Source organism: Meles meles, chromosome 19 (assembly GCF_922984935.1).
Source record: "Meles meles chromosome 19, mMelMel3.1 paternal haplotype, whole genome shotgun sequence".
Taxonomy (NCBI): domain Eukaryota; kingdom Metazoa; phylum Chordata; class Mammalia; order Carnivora; family Mustelidae; genus Meles; species Meles meles.
In genome coordinates, this window is record NC_060084.1 from 18,357,275 (window position 1) to 18,372,197 (window position 14,923).

At 56.5% G+C, this 14,923-nt stretch overlaps 3 protein-coding genes and 1 long non-coding RNA gene across 6 annotated transcripts in view; 1 reads left to right on the forward strand and 3 right to left on the reverse strand.

The window, feature by feature from the left end:
* The window catches only part of SLC9A5 (solute carrier family 9 member A5), a 26,042-nt gene extending 25,336 nt beyond the window's left edge, over positions 1-706 (reverse strand). The window contains exon 1 of the mRNA XM_045986949.1: positions 680-706. The gene's annotated coding sequence lies outside the window, so the exon portion shown is untranslated. The remainder of the gene's footprint in view (positions 1-679) is intronic.
* Positions 1-12,144, forward strand: part of FHOD1 (formin homology 2 domain containing 1) — a 15,641-nt gene extending 3,497 nt beyond the window's left edge. The window contains exons 2-22 of the mRNA XM_045986946.1: positions 4,023-4,129; positions 4,493-4,557; positions 4,882-4,949; positions 5,023-5,128; positions 5,205-5,299; positions 5,565-5,676; positions 5,763-5,857; positions 5,971-6,114; positions 6,228-6,373; positions 6,452-6,709; positions 8,172-8,287; positions 8,374-8,978; positions 9,307-9,462; positions 9,688-9,870; positions 9,961-10,080; positions 10,158-10,319; positions 10,726-10,916; positions 11,009-11,201; positions 11,283-11,445; positions 11,521-11,721; positions 11,795-12,144. Coding sequence (XP_045842902.1) covers positions 4,023-4,129; positions 4,493-4,557; positions 4,882-4,949; positions 5,023-5,128; positions 5,205-5,299; positions 5,565-5,676; positions 5,763-5,857; positions 5,971-6,114; positions 6,228-6,373; positions 6,452-6,709; positions 8,172-8,287; positions 8,374-8,978; positions 9,307-9,462; positions 9,688-9,870; positions 9,961-10,080; positions 10,158-10,319; positions 10,726-10,916; positions 11,009-11,201; positions 11,283-11,445; positions 11,521-11,721; positions 11,795-11,877 — 3,369 coding nt within the window. The 3' untranslated portion in view covers positions 11,878-12,144. The remainder of the gene's footprint in view (positions 1-4,022; positions 4,130-4,492; positions 4,558-4,881; positions 4,950-5,022; positions 5,129-5,204; positions 5,300-5,564; positions 5,677-5,762; positions 5,858-5,970; positions 6,115-6,227; positions 6,374-6,451; positions 6,710-8,171; positions 8,288-8,373; positions 8,979-9,306; positions 9,463-9,687; positions 9,871-9,960; positions 10,081-10,157; positions 10,320-10,725; positions 10,917-11,008; positions 11,202-11,282; positions 11,446-11,520; positions 11,722-11,794) is intronic.
* LOC123930723 lies at positions 1,136-6,236 on the reverse strand. 2 transcript variants are annotated; one of them, XR_006816134.1, is made up of 4 exons: positions 6,184-6,236; positions 5,726-5,869; positions 1,730-1,902; positions 1,149-1,205 (listed from the first exon to the last, which is right to left on the reverse strand). It is a non-coding gene; the product is annotated as an uncharacterized LOC123930723 (long non-coding RNA). The 2 variants fall into 2 exon arrangements; XR_006816133.1 differs by having other exon boundaries at positions 1,136-1,902.
* Positions 12,145-12,264: 120 nt separating the features above from the next.
* TMEM208 (transmembrane protein 208) lies at positions 12,265-14,846 on the reverse strand. 2 transcript variants are annotated; one of them, XM_045986952.1, is made up of 6 exons: positions 14,729-14,846; positions 14,014-14,109; positions 13,082-13,141; positions 12,867-13,003; positions 12,616-12,700; positions 12,265-12,519 (listed from the first exon to the last, which is right to left on the reverse strand). In XM_045986952.1, exons 1-6 carry the CDS (start codon positions 14,732-14,734, stop codon positions 12,382-12,384), a joined length of 522 nt encoding a protein of 173 aa, XP_045842908.1. In that variant the 5' UTR covers positions 14,735-14,846; the 3' UTR covers positions 12,265-12,381. The 2 variants fall into 2 exon arrangements, with proteins under 2 accessions (XP_045842908.1, XP_045842909.1); XM_045986953.1 differs by lacking the exon at positions 14,729-14,846 and adding an exon at positions 14,315-14,475.
* Between the last annotated feature and the right edge of the window lie 77 nt (positions 14,847-14,923).

Genomic DNA, 14,923 nt, shown 5'->3' on the forward strand with positions numbered 1-14,923 from the left:
GATGCGTTTATTATGTTCATTTGTGTTCCCTTGCTACAACTGGGAAGACCAGTTTGGGGTATTTGCAGAGTCCAGAAAGCTGAGGGGTGGTCTTCAGCCCTTAACAACACTACATGCTCCCAAGATCTAGGTCAATTAGCCCTGGTTCCATTCCTGGTTGTGCAGTCTGGGGCATATTCACTGAGTTTCTGAGCCTTGGTTTCCTCACCTGTAAAAGGATTATCAGGAGAGGGGCACCTGGCTGGCTCAGTTGGTAAAGCATCTGATGCTTGATCTCAGGATCGTGGGTTCGAGCCCCACTTTAGGCGTAGAGATTACTTAAGTAAATAAAACTTAAAAAAAGAAGGAATAGCAGGAGAATCAAACAACTAAGCAGCCTGGTATGTGACACAGAGGAGGCATAACTAATGTGGGTTTCCCTCCTCAAGGCCCATCCATAGTGTCTCATCCAGGAAGTCATGGTCTAGTTGGAAACCCAAGATAACAGTAGAAGGAGGATCTCATGTTTAAAGTTTAATTGTTTGTTTGTTTGTTTAAGTAATCTCTACACCGAATGTGGGGCTTAAACTCATAATCCCAAGATCCAGAGTTGCATGCTCTCCAAGTGAGCCAGCCAGGCGCCACAAGGGTCTTGTGTTTATAGGAAGGCAAAAGAAAAAAGCAGTTAGCAATGGGGCACCTGGGTGACTCAGATGGTTGGGTGTCTGCCTTCAGCTCGGGTCGTGGTCTCAGGGTCCTGGGATTGAGTTCCGCATCCCGGGCTTCCTGCTCACTGCTTCTCCTTCTGCCTCTGCCTCTCTCCTTCTGTCTCTCATGAACAAATACATAAAATCTTAAAAAAAAAAAAGCAGTTAGCAAAATTATTTCCTAGAACAGTAGTCCTTCAGCATATAATTCTGCCCTCTGCTCCATCTTCTTTCCCTGCCCCTAGTGTTCGTTCTCACCTGATTTGTAGTTAATGAAAAATACTGGGGAGTAGACACCGTGGTCCCCTAAGTTTGGCCCTGAATTTAAAGCCATGTGGAGGGATGCCTGGGTGGCTCACTCGGTTAAGCGGCTGCCTTCAGCTCAGGTCATGATCCCAGGGTGCTGCGATCAAGTCCCCCATCAGGCTTCTTGCTTGGCAGGGATCCTGCTTCTCTCTCTGCCTCTGCCTGCCACTCTGCCTGCTTGTGTGCTTTCTCTCTCCAACAAATAAATAAAATCTTAAAAAAAAAAAATATATGGAATGAGTTGGTTTAGGCTGTCAGAAAAGCCTAAGCGCAGAGAACCAAGAGAAAAGTGGGCTGGATGCTGAAGGGAGGGGCTGAGCCTGGGAAGAAAGGAGAGGACTCCACTCCAAGACAGACACAGAGAAGCGTGCAAGACAAGAACCAGGAGGGAGTCAAGGATGTGGGCCCACATGGGCCCTGTGCTGACCTTAAGCACTGTCAGCAGGATTATTCTGGCCTGGCTCAGCCCCAGGGTGTGAGAAACAAGCCCCAGAGGTTTGGCTCTCAGAATGGTGACCCAAGCAAGGGGCCAGGGGTGTGAGGGACAAGCACCACCCAGCTGGTAGGAAGTCTCTGTTCTTTGCTACCTTAGCCCACCCTCCATCTCCACTCAGGACAGGCAGCTGGGTTGGGGGTCACTGGGGGGCACCATCCTTGGAGCCTTTGGGCTGGCTGCTACCTCAGAACTTCTCTAGGGAGGCCACTGATGATGGAGCACTTGGCCTTCAGGACCTTACCCCGGATATATGCAGGCATTCTGGAAGGAGAGAGCCGTTCTCTGCTCACTTGGGATGAGAGCGCACGAACGTGCTTGCAGGAGGGAGGAGAGCCTGCTGGAGCCGAGTTTTGTGGGGGTGTGCTTCTTGGACATGTGCTCCAGCAGGACACATACAGACACCGGACCATGAACCTGGGTGTGGAAGTACATACCGGGTATAATCTGCTCACCCCCAGTATTTACCTTCACAGCACTCCACCCCTCTGCTTTGCACTCATGGCACTTACACTTCTACATTCATTTGTAGCCTTTTCTTGAGGCGAGTCTGCCTGCCTCGGCTGGAAGGCAGGAAGAGCAGAAGCAGTTATCTTCCCTGCTGTGTGTTCAGCACCTCAAACCAGCCTGGTCCATAAATGTTTGAATGAGTGAGCTATTCTATAGATGTGTGATTTGGGGGATCCCTGAAGGAATTTGTTGCTCTGGGGCTGGGGCAGGGTGTGTGGATATGTTTCTCTAGGGTCCCAGAATCCTCTAGTCCGAGGTGGAAGGAGATGCGGCTGTGCTTGGATGGGGGTGGGGAAGGCAGGCTGCTGAGTCACCATGTGGGAAAAGGGATCAGGAGGAATGTGGGGTTGCCCTCAGCTGAGCTGGCCCAAGACGGAGCACCCCAGCCCTGGGGCCTTGCCTTGCCATCTCAGGCCTGTTGCTAGCAGGCCCTGGAGAAGATGACTCTGCTCCCAGGGAGGGGAGAGAGGCCAGGCCCGCCCAAGGCGCCCAAGGGAGGGCAGGCAGCCAGGCAGGAAGTGGGACAGAGAACAGGCTGGAGTGTTTGTCCTATGTCCCATGTCCCAGGCGAGACAGGGTGGGGGAGGGGAGCCGGGGGGGGAGAGGGGGTGTCACCCAAGCGCCTCAAGGCTGAACTGCCAGGAAGGAGCTGGGTCAGGTTCTCATGCATGAGCAGGGGTACAAAGCAGAAACAGGGGTAGGGGCAGGTTCTGGACTCCCTTCCCCCACCCAGGGGACCAAGGGCAGCTGGAAGCCCTTGGACTGGGCCCAGAGCAGGGCAGGGCTGACAGAACAGCAGGACAAATGATGGGATTGACTTTCGCAGGAAGATGGAAGCCAGAAAATACCCTGCTTCTCCAGAGGTGGGCTCTCCCTGGGCCATGTTACATCAAGGAGCAGGACCACCCAATTCAAGGGGACTTTGCTGAGCTCTGCATACCGGCTCTGTGCTACCGGGGAGGTGTCCAGAAGAGGCCCAGTGCTGCTGCCCTCAGACTCTCTGGAGTCACTTCACTAGCCCTCTCTACGGGTACTTCTCAAGAGGCCAGTGTCATGCCTGGTAGTGGTGGACCGGAGCCAGGCTCAGGCCGCCGCGGAGATATGTGGGAGGCAGACACGTGGGTAGAACGTGTGCCTTATACAATGCAGGTCTCAGGAACCCAGTGCAGACTGACTGAGTCAGACCCTAAAGCCTGGTTTTCAAGAGGCCCCTTGGAGGCCTCTGAGGTCCAGCTCGCATGGGGCAGGGCAAAGATCCTGAGCCTTAGAGGGACTTATCCCCCATGTATTACCTGCAGCTCCTCACCACCTGGGTTCAGGGAGACAACACACACACCCCTCCCAGCTGGGTTTACACTTTCTCCCTGGGCTTGAATGCTTTGTGGATGCAGCTTATCACCCCAGGGCTGTGAACTTCCTCGAAAGCAGGAACTTCCTCCTATCTTCTCACTATTCCCCTTCCTTATTCATGTTCATTAGCTCAACAGTGTTTAGTAAGCACTTAGTGTGAGCCAAATGCTGTGCTGGGCTCTGCAGATATGGCATAGGGCAAGACAGACACGGTGCCTGAACCCAGAGAACTCATGGTTAGTGGGGAGGAAGAGTAGGGTCTGGGATATTATCACGCTCTGTGGAAGGCCTCACATGTGGGAGCTGCACACGTTGCCCAGAGTCAGGCAGCAGAGGAGGAGGCTGGGGGTTCATGGAATGGGTTGCATAGCACTGGCTAGAGGAGGGGAGGAGAGCGTTCCAAAAAACCATTACCTGATCTGAAACCTACAGAATGGGTAGGTGTTAGCTGGAAGATACAGCATGTGCTAAGGGCCAGAAAGCCTGGCACCTTGCGGGGGTGCGCTGCATGTAGTAGGCCTGCGAGAAGCGGCTGCTGGAGGAATGCGCCGCTGCAACGCACCCTGTGGTCTGCCACTCTGCCAGCTCTCTGAGTGGGGGTCGGGAGGTCATAGGGTCTTCGGACATACCCCTGCCACCTCTTTCCCAGCCCTGACAGCTATTCCCTTTGCCCCCAGCTGGAGGACTGTGCCCTCCAAGTGTCTCCCTCTGGATATTACCTGGACCCTGAATTGTCTCTGGAAGAGCAGCGGGAGATGCTGGAGAGCTTCTATGAGGAGATCAGGTCAGAGCTGATGGGACCGGGAAGGCAAGGCTGGCCCCAACCTTGCTTCCACCAGGGGCTGGCTCAGGTGTCAGCAGCCAGGACACCTGATCTCTAGCCTGGGGTATGGGTTACCTTCTGCCACCCCAGGGGACTGTGTGCCAGGGGAATCCCAAGACCTGGCCAGTGTTACCTGATGCCCGGGACTGGGGGGGAGGGGCTCTCGCACATACCTGAGATACCTATGTTTGCACAGATCCTCTTGTTAGGAAGGAAGGAGTTGGGCCAAGGTTGGCATGTGGGGTGGTGTTTAGCAACTCTGGTATGGGGGCAGGAACCCTGAGGAATGGCCTGGAAACTGCTGACTAGGCTGCTTGATTCCAGCAAAGGGCGGAAGCCTACACTCATCCTGCGTACTCAACTCTCTGTGAGGGTCAATGCCATCTTGGGTAAGTGTATGAGGGCATTAGAGTCCAGGAATCCCCCCTCCCAGCCCCACTGGCTCAGTTTCTTTCAGGCCTGTGCTGGACAATGGACAAGGCACATGGGAGACAGGATGTGCAGCCCCTCCCCATTCCTATCCTGACCTCTCCTTCCAGGGCCAAGGGCTGATGCTGCAGCTAAACCGTGATGGGGGTTGCCCAGAGTCAGGCAGTGGAGGAGGAGGCTGGGGGTTGAAGAGTACTAGAATATTCTTTGGTGGGGGACTGTGTTCCAGTAGAAGAGGGTGTCTGTGCCCCCTTGAGGTTTCCATGTCCACCTACCCCTTGCAGAAAAGTTGTATGGCTCCAGTGGCCCTGAGCTGCGTCGCTCCCTCTTCTCACTAAAGCAGATCTTCCAGGTGAGGCCCAGAAGAGGGCTGGGGTTGGGCATCCAGCCTGAGCACTGCTTAAACTCCCCCATGGTGTCCCCAGGAGGACAAGGACCTGGTGCCTGAATTTGTGCACTCAGAGGGGCTGAGCTGCCTGATCCGTGTAGGTGCTGCTGCTGACCACAATTACCAGAGCTACATCCTCCGAGGTCAGTCCCTTTCCTCCCTCGTGACCCCTGCCTTTGGCAATCCCTATCTGACCTTGTCTTGTCCCTGTGTCCCCAGCACTAGGCCAGCTGATGCTGTTTGTGGATGGGATGCTGGGAGTGGTGGCCCACAGTGAGACTGTGCAGTGGCTGTACACACTGTGTGCCAGCGTGGTAAGTGGCCCTCCACACAGCCGTGCACCCTTCTCCCATTGCCTCTGACCTCAGTCTCCTCTTCTTCAAAATGGGCTGGAATGGAGTAAGCCTAAGGCTCCTCTAAGCCTAGAAGGCTCTCCAATACCTGGGGGTCTGGGGCCAGGGTCTTTGTGCCTAGACTCTCCTCTCTGGGTCCAGCCCCAGAAGCCCTTAACCCTCCCCACCAGGAGCTGGCACAAGTCTGGCCCAAGCCCCACTCATATGTGGTGACCCCTCCCCCCAGTCCCGCTTGGTAGTGAAAACGGCCCTGAAGCTGCTGCTGGTATTTGTGGAGTACTCGGAGAGCAACGCGCCGCTGCTTATCCGTGCCGTCAACTCTGTGGCCAGCTCCACAGGTGAGAGACTGTTCCTTCCTCCCCCGCCACTCAGAGTCCTCTCTCCTACCTGTCCCTGCATGATCGCTGCCCTTTCTGTGTGTTAGGCTCTCTTCCTTGGGCCAATCTGGTGTCCATCCTGGAGGAGAAGAATGGCGCTGACCCCGAGTTGTTGGTGTACACCGTCACCCTCATCAACAAGGTCGGGGGGACCCTGAGAAGGGGGGAGAACCAGGTGCCAATTTTAGGCCGCTAAAGCTCCTAACTTCCGGTCTCCATCAGCCTTAGCCTTGCCTTCCCATCCCCACCCTCTAGACACTGGCAGCGCTTCCAGACCAGGACTCCTTCTATGATGTGACAGATGCACTGGAGCAGCAGGGCATGGAAGCTCTGGTCCAGCGCCACTTGGGCGCATCGGGGACTGATTTCGACCTGCGCACACAGCTTGTGCTCTATGAGGTGGGCTGGGCCATCTGGGCGCGGTTGGAGGGGAGGGAGGAGGCGCAGTTCCCCAGCACCCCACCCTACCTGTGCGGGTCTCAGCGGCTCACATCTGGGTCCACCTCCACTAGAATGCCCTGCGGTTGGAGGATGGAGACATTGAGGAAGCCGCTGCAGGTGGGCGGCGAGAACGCAGAAAGCCCTCTTCGGAGGAGGGCAAGAGGAGCCGCCGGTCTCTAGAAGGCGGGGGCTGCCCCGTGCGCCCCTCGGAGCCTGGGTAAGAGAGAACTTGGCACATGGGGAGGGGTGGATCTGCCCAGCAGTGGCCTTGTCAGTTGACAGGCCCCGCTTCTAGCCCTGCAGGTCCCGCAGCTGGTCGCACAGGCCCTGCCTCACCTCGGACAGGCCCCTCAAGCCCGGGGGACCCCGCCTCGAGCCCCGGGGACCCCTCCTTGGCGGTCATCTCCACCTACTCCGCTGGCCCTGCCCTGTCGACCAGCCTGGCCCCTAAACCTGCGGGCCCAGCCTCTGGCCTCTGTACTTCAGTGAACCTCTTTCCTGCCATCTCTGTGGGGCCCTCAGCCGACAGCTCCAGCGAGAGGAGCATCTACAAGTAAGCAGGGAGATAGAAACTGCCCCTAGAGTCCTCTCTCCAGCTGTCCCCGCACTCTGAGCCCCTCCGCCTCCTCTGCCCAAACTCCTCTGCCCAAACGCGTGCTTTCTCTTTCTTTCCAGACTTCACCAAACTGCTCCTGTTTGGTAAGTGACTGCTGAGGGGTGGGGTTCTGCTCTGACGGGACCTCCTCCTCCTGCTGCTTGTCTTCATCTCTTTCTGGCATTCTACCTGCCCCTGCCCCTTTGTCATCTATCCCCTGGTCCCCCTTCTTTGTTTCTCTGTTGCTGTCCCTGCACTCTCTTGTTCTGCTCTGTCTTTGTCTCTTATTGCTCCCTGTCCTGCTTTGTGTCAGTCTCTCCCTTCCATTTCCAGTTTCCTCATGTCCTGCCTCCTCCACACCTCCCCTTCCCGCGGGGGCTGGGAAGAAACCCCTGGTATTACCGCCCAGCTCTGGGTGGGTATGAGCAGCTGGGCTTTGGAGTGGACCAGGCACCACAATTACCATCTCTTCCTCTCATCCCCCCCACCCAGCGCCCCAGAGAGCCCACCTGTCCCTCAGTCCCCTACTGAGCAGGCCAGGCTGGAGTAAGTACAGAGGCCAGCCTGCCAGGCCTGCCACGTGCTCAGGGCTTCAGCATTGCTTCCCCCAGCGGGGGTTCCATGTGCCTCATGCCGCAGAGCTGGGGGACTCTCAGGCCCACCCTCTCCCAGGCATACGCCTCCTCTGATATCCTAGGGGTAGGGAAGCAGTTCCATAGTGGTCGCTGTGCTTTGATAGTGACACCTTAACAGACTCAACCAGAAATGAAGACACAGACTCCCAACCTGGAGCCCATTCTCCCAGGAAGAAGGCAGGATCATAAGCTATCTAGGGTGTCTAGGGTGCTGTATGGAGTGGGGGAAGAGAAACAACCTAGGACTGAGGGAAGGGCAGGGACCGAGGGCCAAGAGAGGCTGGAGGGGCTGAAAAAAGACACTGGATCACGTTCATTATTTCCACATAAACTGAGTGCCTATTGTGGTAGCTCGGTCAGTAAAGCATAAGACACTCAAGCTAAAGCCTGTTGTTTACTCGGCCCTTTTCTGGGCATGGGTCATAGCTCTCTGAGCTACCAGGCATGAGACAGCTATCCCCTTCCCCTGCTCTGAGGGTCCTGGTCTAGAATCAAGACAGTGAACATGAACAGCAGCAAGGTTGCAAGTTAGACGTTAAGCAGAACTTCTCCCCATATGTTGAACTGGGGATGCTTGGTTGGTACTGAGCCTCCCCAGATATGGAGGACTGAACAGGGACCGGCCTTGGGGGGTAAGTCCTGGGTCTGCTCAGCGCATGGACTGTTCCCCTGTGTGTCTGTGTGTGCCTGCAATTTGGGGCAGTGCCCAGGGGCCCAGCAAGGCATGTACACCACCTTGGGCTAGGTTGTGTCAGACATCCTCACTGACAAGTGCCTCCCTCCAGAGCCCGGTTCCTGGAGAATGTGGCAGCGGCAGAAACAGAGAAGCAGGCTGCACTGGCCCAGGGCCGGGCAGAGACACTGGCTGGGGCCATGGCCGATGAGGCCGATGGACACCCAGGTAAGTAGGCAGGTGGGTAGAATCCACTCGTGTTGCCCTGTTGTTCCACAGAGGGCATGATGCTAACGGCTGTTTCTCTTTTCTAGATACCCGGGAACTATGGGGCTCCCCAGAACCAGGTCCTGCACCCGGAACACCCCAGAGCCCTGTCTCCCGAGGTCTGCTCCGGGCCCAGCGGAGCCTTGAGCCAGAGCCCAAGGTGTCACTGGCCCCACCAAGCCCCAAGGCTGAGCCCATTCAGGAGTTTCCTGTCCATGTACCCAAGCTCTGCATTGGAGACCTGGACTTCTCAGATCTGGGGGAGGATGAAGACGAGGACATGCTGAATGTGGAGGCTGTGGAGGCTGTGAAAGGGGTCCCACCCCCACCACCCTCCCTGCCTGCGTTCTCTGGAGGCCCCCCACCTCCTCCGCCCCCACCTCCCCCACCCATCAAAGGCTCACTCCCACCACCTCCACCTCCGGCCGCGCCACTGCCTCCCTCAGCACCTGATGGTCTAGCCCTCCCCAGCAAGAGGAAGACAGTAAAACTCTTCTGGCGGGAGCTAAAGCTGGCTGGAGGCCAAGGAGGCTCTGGGAGCCGTTTTGGGCCTTGCCCCACCCTGTGGGCCTCACTGGAACCTGTCTCAGTGGACACAGCCCGGCTGGAACACCTGTTTGAGTCCCGTGCCAAGGACGTGCTGCCTTCCAAGGTAAACCCACCCTCATCTGCGGGGTAACCCCAGTGGAGACGGGAGGAAATCCGAGCTTAAGGGTCTGAACTGCCGCTCATTTCCCACATGGGGGAACCGAGGCAAAGAAAGGCATCGAGTCTTGTCCAAGGTCTCTCAACAAGGTCTCAGCAGAGCCCTAACTAGAATCTCAACTCATCCCAAGGTCTTACACATCCCAGATCCCTGGTTGTGGGGTGACCCCACCATCTGGCCATTTAGAAGGGGGATTTAAGAGTGCCCTCTTCGATTGTTGCCCCAGCTAGTTCTTTTCCCAATCTCATTACCACCCTTCTCCCCAACCTTAAAGAAAGCTGGTGAGGGCCGCCGGACAATGACCACAGTGCTGGACCCCAAGCGCAGCAACGCCATCAACATTGGCCTAACCACCCTGCCACCTGTGCATGTCATTAAGGCTGCCCTGCTCAACTTTGATGAGTTTGCTGTCAGCAAGGATGGCATTGAGGTGGGGATACCAGCTAGGGGGGTGATAGGGAGGGGGGGAGGTCTGGCCCTCTCCTTCAGTCAGTGGGCATTCCTGTCCCTCCAGTAGTGGGCATGGGCTTGGTATTTCTAGAGCAGTCCCCAGACCCTGGGGATCCCCTGGATGACCTAGGGATGAGTCCAACCAATGCCTAAAGCCTCAGGCCAGGACTGAAGGGATTCTGTGGGGTGGTGGCTGCATCCTCAGAAACTGCTGACTATGATGCCCACGGAGGAGGAACGGCAGAAGATCGAGGAGGCCCAGCTAGCCAATCCTGACGTACCCCTGGGCCCAGCTGAAAACTTCCTGATGACCCTTGCCTCCATTGGGGGCCTGGCCGCCCGCCTACAACTCTGGGCCTTCAAGCTGGACTATGACGGCATGGAGCGGGTACTTGGATTATGGGGTGGGGCAGAAAGTGGGCCAGGTGAGCATGAGGACCAGGTAATTTGAGAGTCCCTCCATCACCTTCCACTCCAGGAAATCGCAGAGCCACTATTTGACCTGAAAGTGGGCATGGCACAGCTAGTACAAAATGCCACCTTCCACTGCATCCTGGCCACTCTCCTGGCTGTGGGCAATTTCCTCAACGGTTCCCAGGTGAGTGGCAGCACACAAGGGCTGGGGGCCAGGGCCCTGGAGCCAGCTGGGCCCGGGCTCAGATGGAGTCCTTTCAGAGCAGCGGCTTCGAGTTGAGCTACCTGGAGAAGGTGTCAGAGGTGAAGGACACAGTGCGCCGGCAGTCACTGCTGCACCATCTCTGCTCCTTGGTGCTCCAGACCCGGCCTGATTCCTCGGACCTCTACTCAGAAATCCCTGCCCTGACCCGCTGTGCCAAGGTTAGCCCCAGCCAGAGGCTTGACTAAGCCCAGCTGTGGAAAGGAGGGCGTGCTGCTTCCTGGGGCTGGCTCTCCCTCCCCAACAGTTTGGACTGTTGTGCCAGAGTGTGCTCGGCTAGAGGTGTCTGCGTGGGCTGTGTCCTTGGCCAGAAACACTCTTTCCTCTATTGGCCTGGCTACACACACCTACTGTCTTTGGGTCTCCATTCAGCCACCACTTCCCCCAAGAAAGCTTCTCTGTTCCACATTAGATTAAATGGACTTGTCTCCTGCATTAGACTGTGTGCTTTTGGAGGGAAGGAGGCAGGTCTTGGCTATCTGAGCCCAAGCTGGCTGACCTGATAGAGGCAGCCACCGGTGCTGCCTTTCTGTGGGGGGACAGCATGCGTACCCCCTGCTTTTCCAGGTGGACTTCGAGCAGCTGACTGAGAACTTGGGGCAGCTGGAGCGTCGGAGCCGGGCAGCTGAGGAGAGCCTACGGAGCTTGGCCAAGCATGAGCTGTCCCCAGCCCTGCGTGCCCGCCTCACCCACTTCTTGGCCCAGTGTGGCCGCCGCGTTGCAATGCTGCGGGTAGTACACCGCCGTGTCTGCAATAGGTAGGCACATGGGCCAGAGAGGCAGGAACGCCACCGCCATCCCTCAAACCCCACGCAGGACTCACCATCCCTCCCTCCCCCACCCTGCCCAGGTTCCATGCCTTCCTGTTGTACCTGGGCTACACGGCTCCCGCGGCCCGGGAAGTGCGCATCATGCAGTTCTGCCACACGCTGCGCGAGTTTGCCCTGGAGTACCGCACGTGCCGGGAACGGGTGCTGCAGCAGCAGCAGAAGCGTGCCACCTACCGGGAGCGCAACAAGACCCGGGGCCGCATGATCACGGAGGTGGGCACCCTTCCAGGTCTGGCCTGCCGCCCCCTGTGGCTCCCTTCCCCTGCTCCCAGCTCATCCTTCTCTCTTCTGCAGACAGAGAAGTTCTCAGGTGTGGCTGGGGAAGCCCCCAACCACCCATCTGTCCCAGTGGCTGTGGGCAGTGGGCCAGGGCGGGGTGATGCCGACAGTCACGCCAGCATGAAGAGTCTGCTGACCAGCAAGCCGGAGGACACCACACATGGCCGCCGCAGCAGAGGTGGGACCTGTGGCCACTGGGAGCAATGGGCTTTGTGGTCACCGTAACCTGACTTCCCCGTCTGGCCTCCCTTAGGCACGGTCCAGAGCAGCTCCCCAGTCACGCCGACAGCAACAGGGCCCTCCACTGCACCCCCAGAAGAACCCCCAGGCTCCAATTTACCCAGTGACACTTCAGATGAGATCATGGATCTGCTGGTGCAGTCAGTGACCAAGAGCAGTCCTCGTGCCTTAGCTGCTCGGGAGCGCAAACGTTCCCGGGGCAACCGCAAGTCCTGTGAGTACTTCCCAAATGCCCACCACCCGCCGTTATTCCATCAACCCCCTCCAACCCTGCTCTGTCCCTGCAGTGAGACGGACACTGAAGAGCGGGCTTGGAGAGGACCTGGTGCAGGCCCTGGGATTGAGCAAGGGTCCTGGCCTGGAGGTGTGAAGGCCCTGCCTCCGGACACCTACCTACTGGGTCCCCAGCCTGCAATGCAAGAGACTACAGAGTGAGAAGGGATCAGCAGAATTCTGGGTCTCTTTTCAACCCCAGGGCCACTCTGTGCCCAGTGGACAATGCCTTGAGCAGTATTAGCTATGCGTGCCTATGTGCAAGTGTGTGTGTTTGTGTGTGTGTGTTTGTGTGTGTGTACTTGTATACATACTTGTATGAGCTCCCTGAATACATGGAGTATAATAAAGTTTTCATAGCCAACCCAAGCGCCTTTTCCTTCTTTCAAGGTACCCACCACACTCGGTCTGCAGCTGGAGGCTAGTACCAAAGGACTGGCTCTTCCTGCCTCGCCCTTCCATTATCACCCACACAGCCATTAGCCACATTCTGAGCCATTTATTCAACAATCCTATACCTTAGACTGCTTCTGGGCCCTGGACTAGGCCCTCCTTGCTCCTGGCATGGGGGCCATGCAGCCTGTGGCCAAAATGTCATTGGCTATAATCGCTTCATCTGCCGCCGCTCCTGTCGGCGCTGCCGTTTCTCATTGTGCTCTGGTGCTGGGGTGCTACTGTCTGCCGTGAACCAAGGACCCAGCACGTTCACCCAGAGGAGATAAAGGGCCCGGCCCGGAGCCTAGGACAGAAAAGGGAACTTGAAGCCAGGCACAGGAAATGAAAGGGAAGGGTTAGATGCTCCAGCCCCCTCCTGGGAGCCCTACAATCCACGCACCAGAAGCCAGAAGGACCAGATGTAGAGGGAGAAGCAGCTGAGAACTTGCACGATGGCTGTCAGTAGGATCACATCTTTAAGGTGCCTGGGGATAGAAGGGAGGCTGAAAGGGCCAAAAATAGTACATGGGCCCCAGTTCCTCTCCCTTCTACCCTCTTCAAGTTGCGGGCAGTTGTGGGTCTTGGGCTATCTGGGCCCCAACACCCCAGCCCTGGGGCCGCTCACCTGGGCTGGCAGCGGGGGACACTCACTCTGCCATGCCCTGCTCCATGTTGAGGTCCATTCCACCATCCATCAGGGCCCCATCCTCAGAAAAGGCTGCCCGTGCCATCGAGCTCATAGAGTGGTAGCTGGCCCCATATACTGCCAGACTAAAGGCCAGGGCCATCTGCAGAAAAAGAATGGTATCAAAGACCAGCCAGAAATCCTATATGCTTATCCACTTCCCAGGATAGGGGACACTTACCCAGGCCCAAAATGAGGCAGATGAGTAGAAGAACACCAAGGTCACAAGACAGTAAATGGCCTGTAAGCAGATATACGATCAGGCTGTGATCAAAAGATACCCTAAACCACAAGGCCTTCCTTGACTCTGACCAAGAGTTAGGCCAGGCTGTGGTAAGAGACAGTTGTTTCTCTTAGGGTTGGTGGGTGGAAGGGGTCTCTTCCCTGAGTTCTGAGTACCCAGAATCCCCTCTGATATGTCAGCCCAAGAAAGAAGGTCCTGTGTATCTGGGTTGGGATGGACTGGGCTCAAGTCCATCTGACTCTCAAACCCTCCTTTCATTTTTTACTTTGTTTTGTTTTGACTACTCAGCATTTTCTTTGTGCCCGGATCCATTCTCATTTCTTTTTTTCTTTTTCTTTTTTTTTTTTAAAGATTTTATTTATTTAGGGGGGCCTGGGTGGCTCAGAGGGTTAAGCCTCTGCCTTTGGCTCAGGTCATGATCTCAGGGTCCTGGGATCAAGCGCTGCCTCAGGGGCTCTGCGAAGCGGGGAGCCTGCTTCCCCCCTGCTTCCTGTCTCTCTGCCTACTTGTGATCTCTGTCAAATAAATAAATAAAATCTTTTTAAAAAAAAGATCTTTAAAAAAAAGATTTTATTTATTTATTTGACAGAGAGAGACAGCGAGAGAAAGAACACAAGCAACGAGAGTGGGAGAGGGAGAAGCAGGCTTCTCACAGAGTGGAGAGACCAACGCGGGGCTTGATCCCAGGACCCTGGGATCATGACCTGAGCTGAAGGCGGACGCTTAACTGAACCACCCAGATGCCCCATTCTCATTTCTTTTTAATTGCAGTTTTGAAAATGACACATGGCTGTCACACACCATCCCCCCCACCCCACACACCAGAGCTGACTGTGGGATATCGGGTAGGCAAGGAGGTAGGTACTTACATTGGCCCCCAGTATGATTCGCAGATAGAACTTCAGAGTCTCTTTGTTCTCTTCAAATATCTGCTTCTTCCCTCTCGTGCCCACTTTGCCCTTGGGCTGCACAGGGATGGTTAAGATGCTGTCAGAGCCCTCCTCAGGCAGGGTCCTCCTCACCCTCCTCCCCAGTCTAGTCAGGTACAGAATTAAACCTGCACCTAAGCCAGATCCCCATGGTGCTCAAATCTAGCACAATCCTTGGGATGCCCACACCTCCTCCAGTCCACCTTGTTTAGGGCTGACAGTATCTGTGCAACACCCTTACCGATGATCGCCTCCTGCTCACCCTGGAACAATCCAACACTAGGCTGGTATCTCCTAGCTCTCCTGCTGAGACCCAGCTTTGGGCTGACTACCCCTTCAAGGGGAGCTCCTGAGTGGCGCTGAATAGTGCGCCCCTCCAGATCTTGGCTGACGCCCACCCGTTTCACAAGCCCCTAAGGTCCCCTATCAGGTCTGGTACAATCTGGTACTGACGCCCACTCCCCTCCCGCACCACTTCTGGTATGGCGGTGCGCCACTCCATTCCCCCCACCCCGCTAGCTCTAGAATGGTCTGGCCACTGCATGGCGCCCCCCTCTGGCAGATCCGCTTCCTTCGATGTCCTTCCTCTGTTTTTAGTCTCCCAGACCCGGGAATCCTCTGCCGTTGCGAACCCCGCCCTATCCGCCCTCCTTACCGCCATGGCGCGACGCTAACAACCAGCGAGGATAACAAGGGAGAGCGACCGAAACCGCGGTCAGTAGGTACCACATCGGCAGTACAGGCACTTCCGGTGCAGACGCAAATCGTCACAACTGTGACGGAAGTGGGGATGGTCCATTTCCTTCCCAGTCCCTCCCCGCACCCAGAGTCGGTAGGACTACACTTCCCA

What these genes read in the sequence shown, in the direction of transcription:
- TMEM208 (XM_045986952.1), bottom strand. An exon ending in GAATCATACTGGGGGCCAAT is followed by an intron (nt 13,142 to 14,013) that starts GTAAGTACCTAC and finishes ATCTGCTTACAG; the next exon opens with GCCATTTACTGTCTTGTGAC. An exon ending in CTGCCTCATTTTGGGCCTGG is followed by an intron (nt 13,004 to 13,081) that starts GTAAGTGTCCCC and finishes CTTTTTCTGCAG; the next exon opens with ATGGCCCTGGCCTTTAGTCT.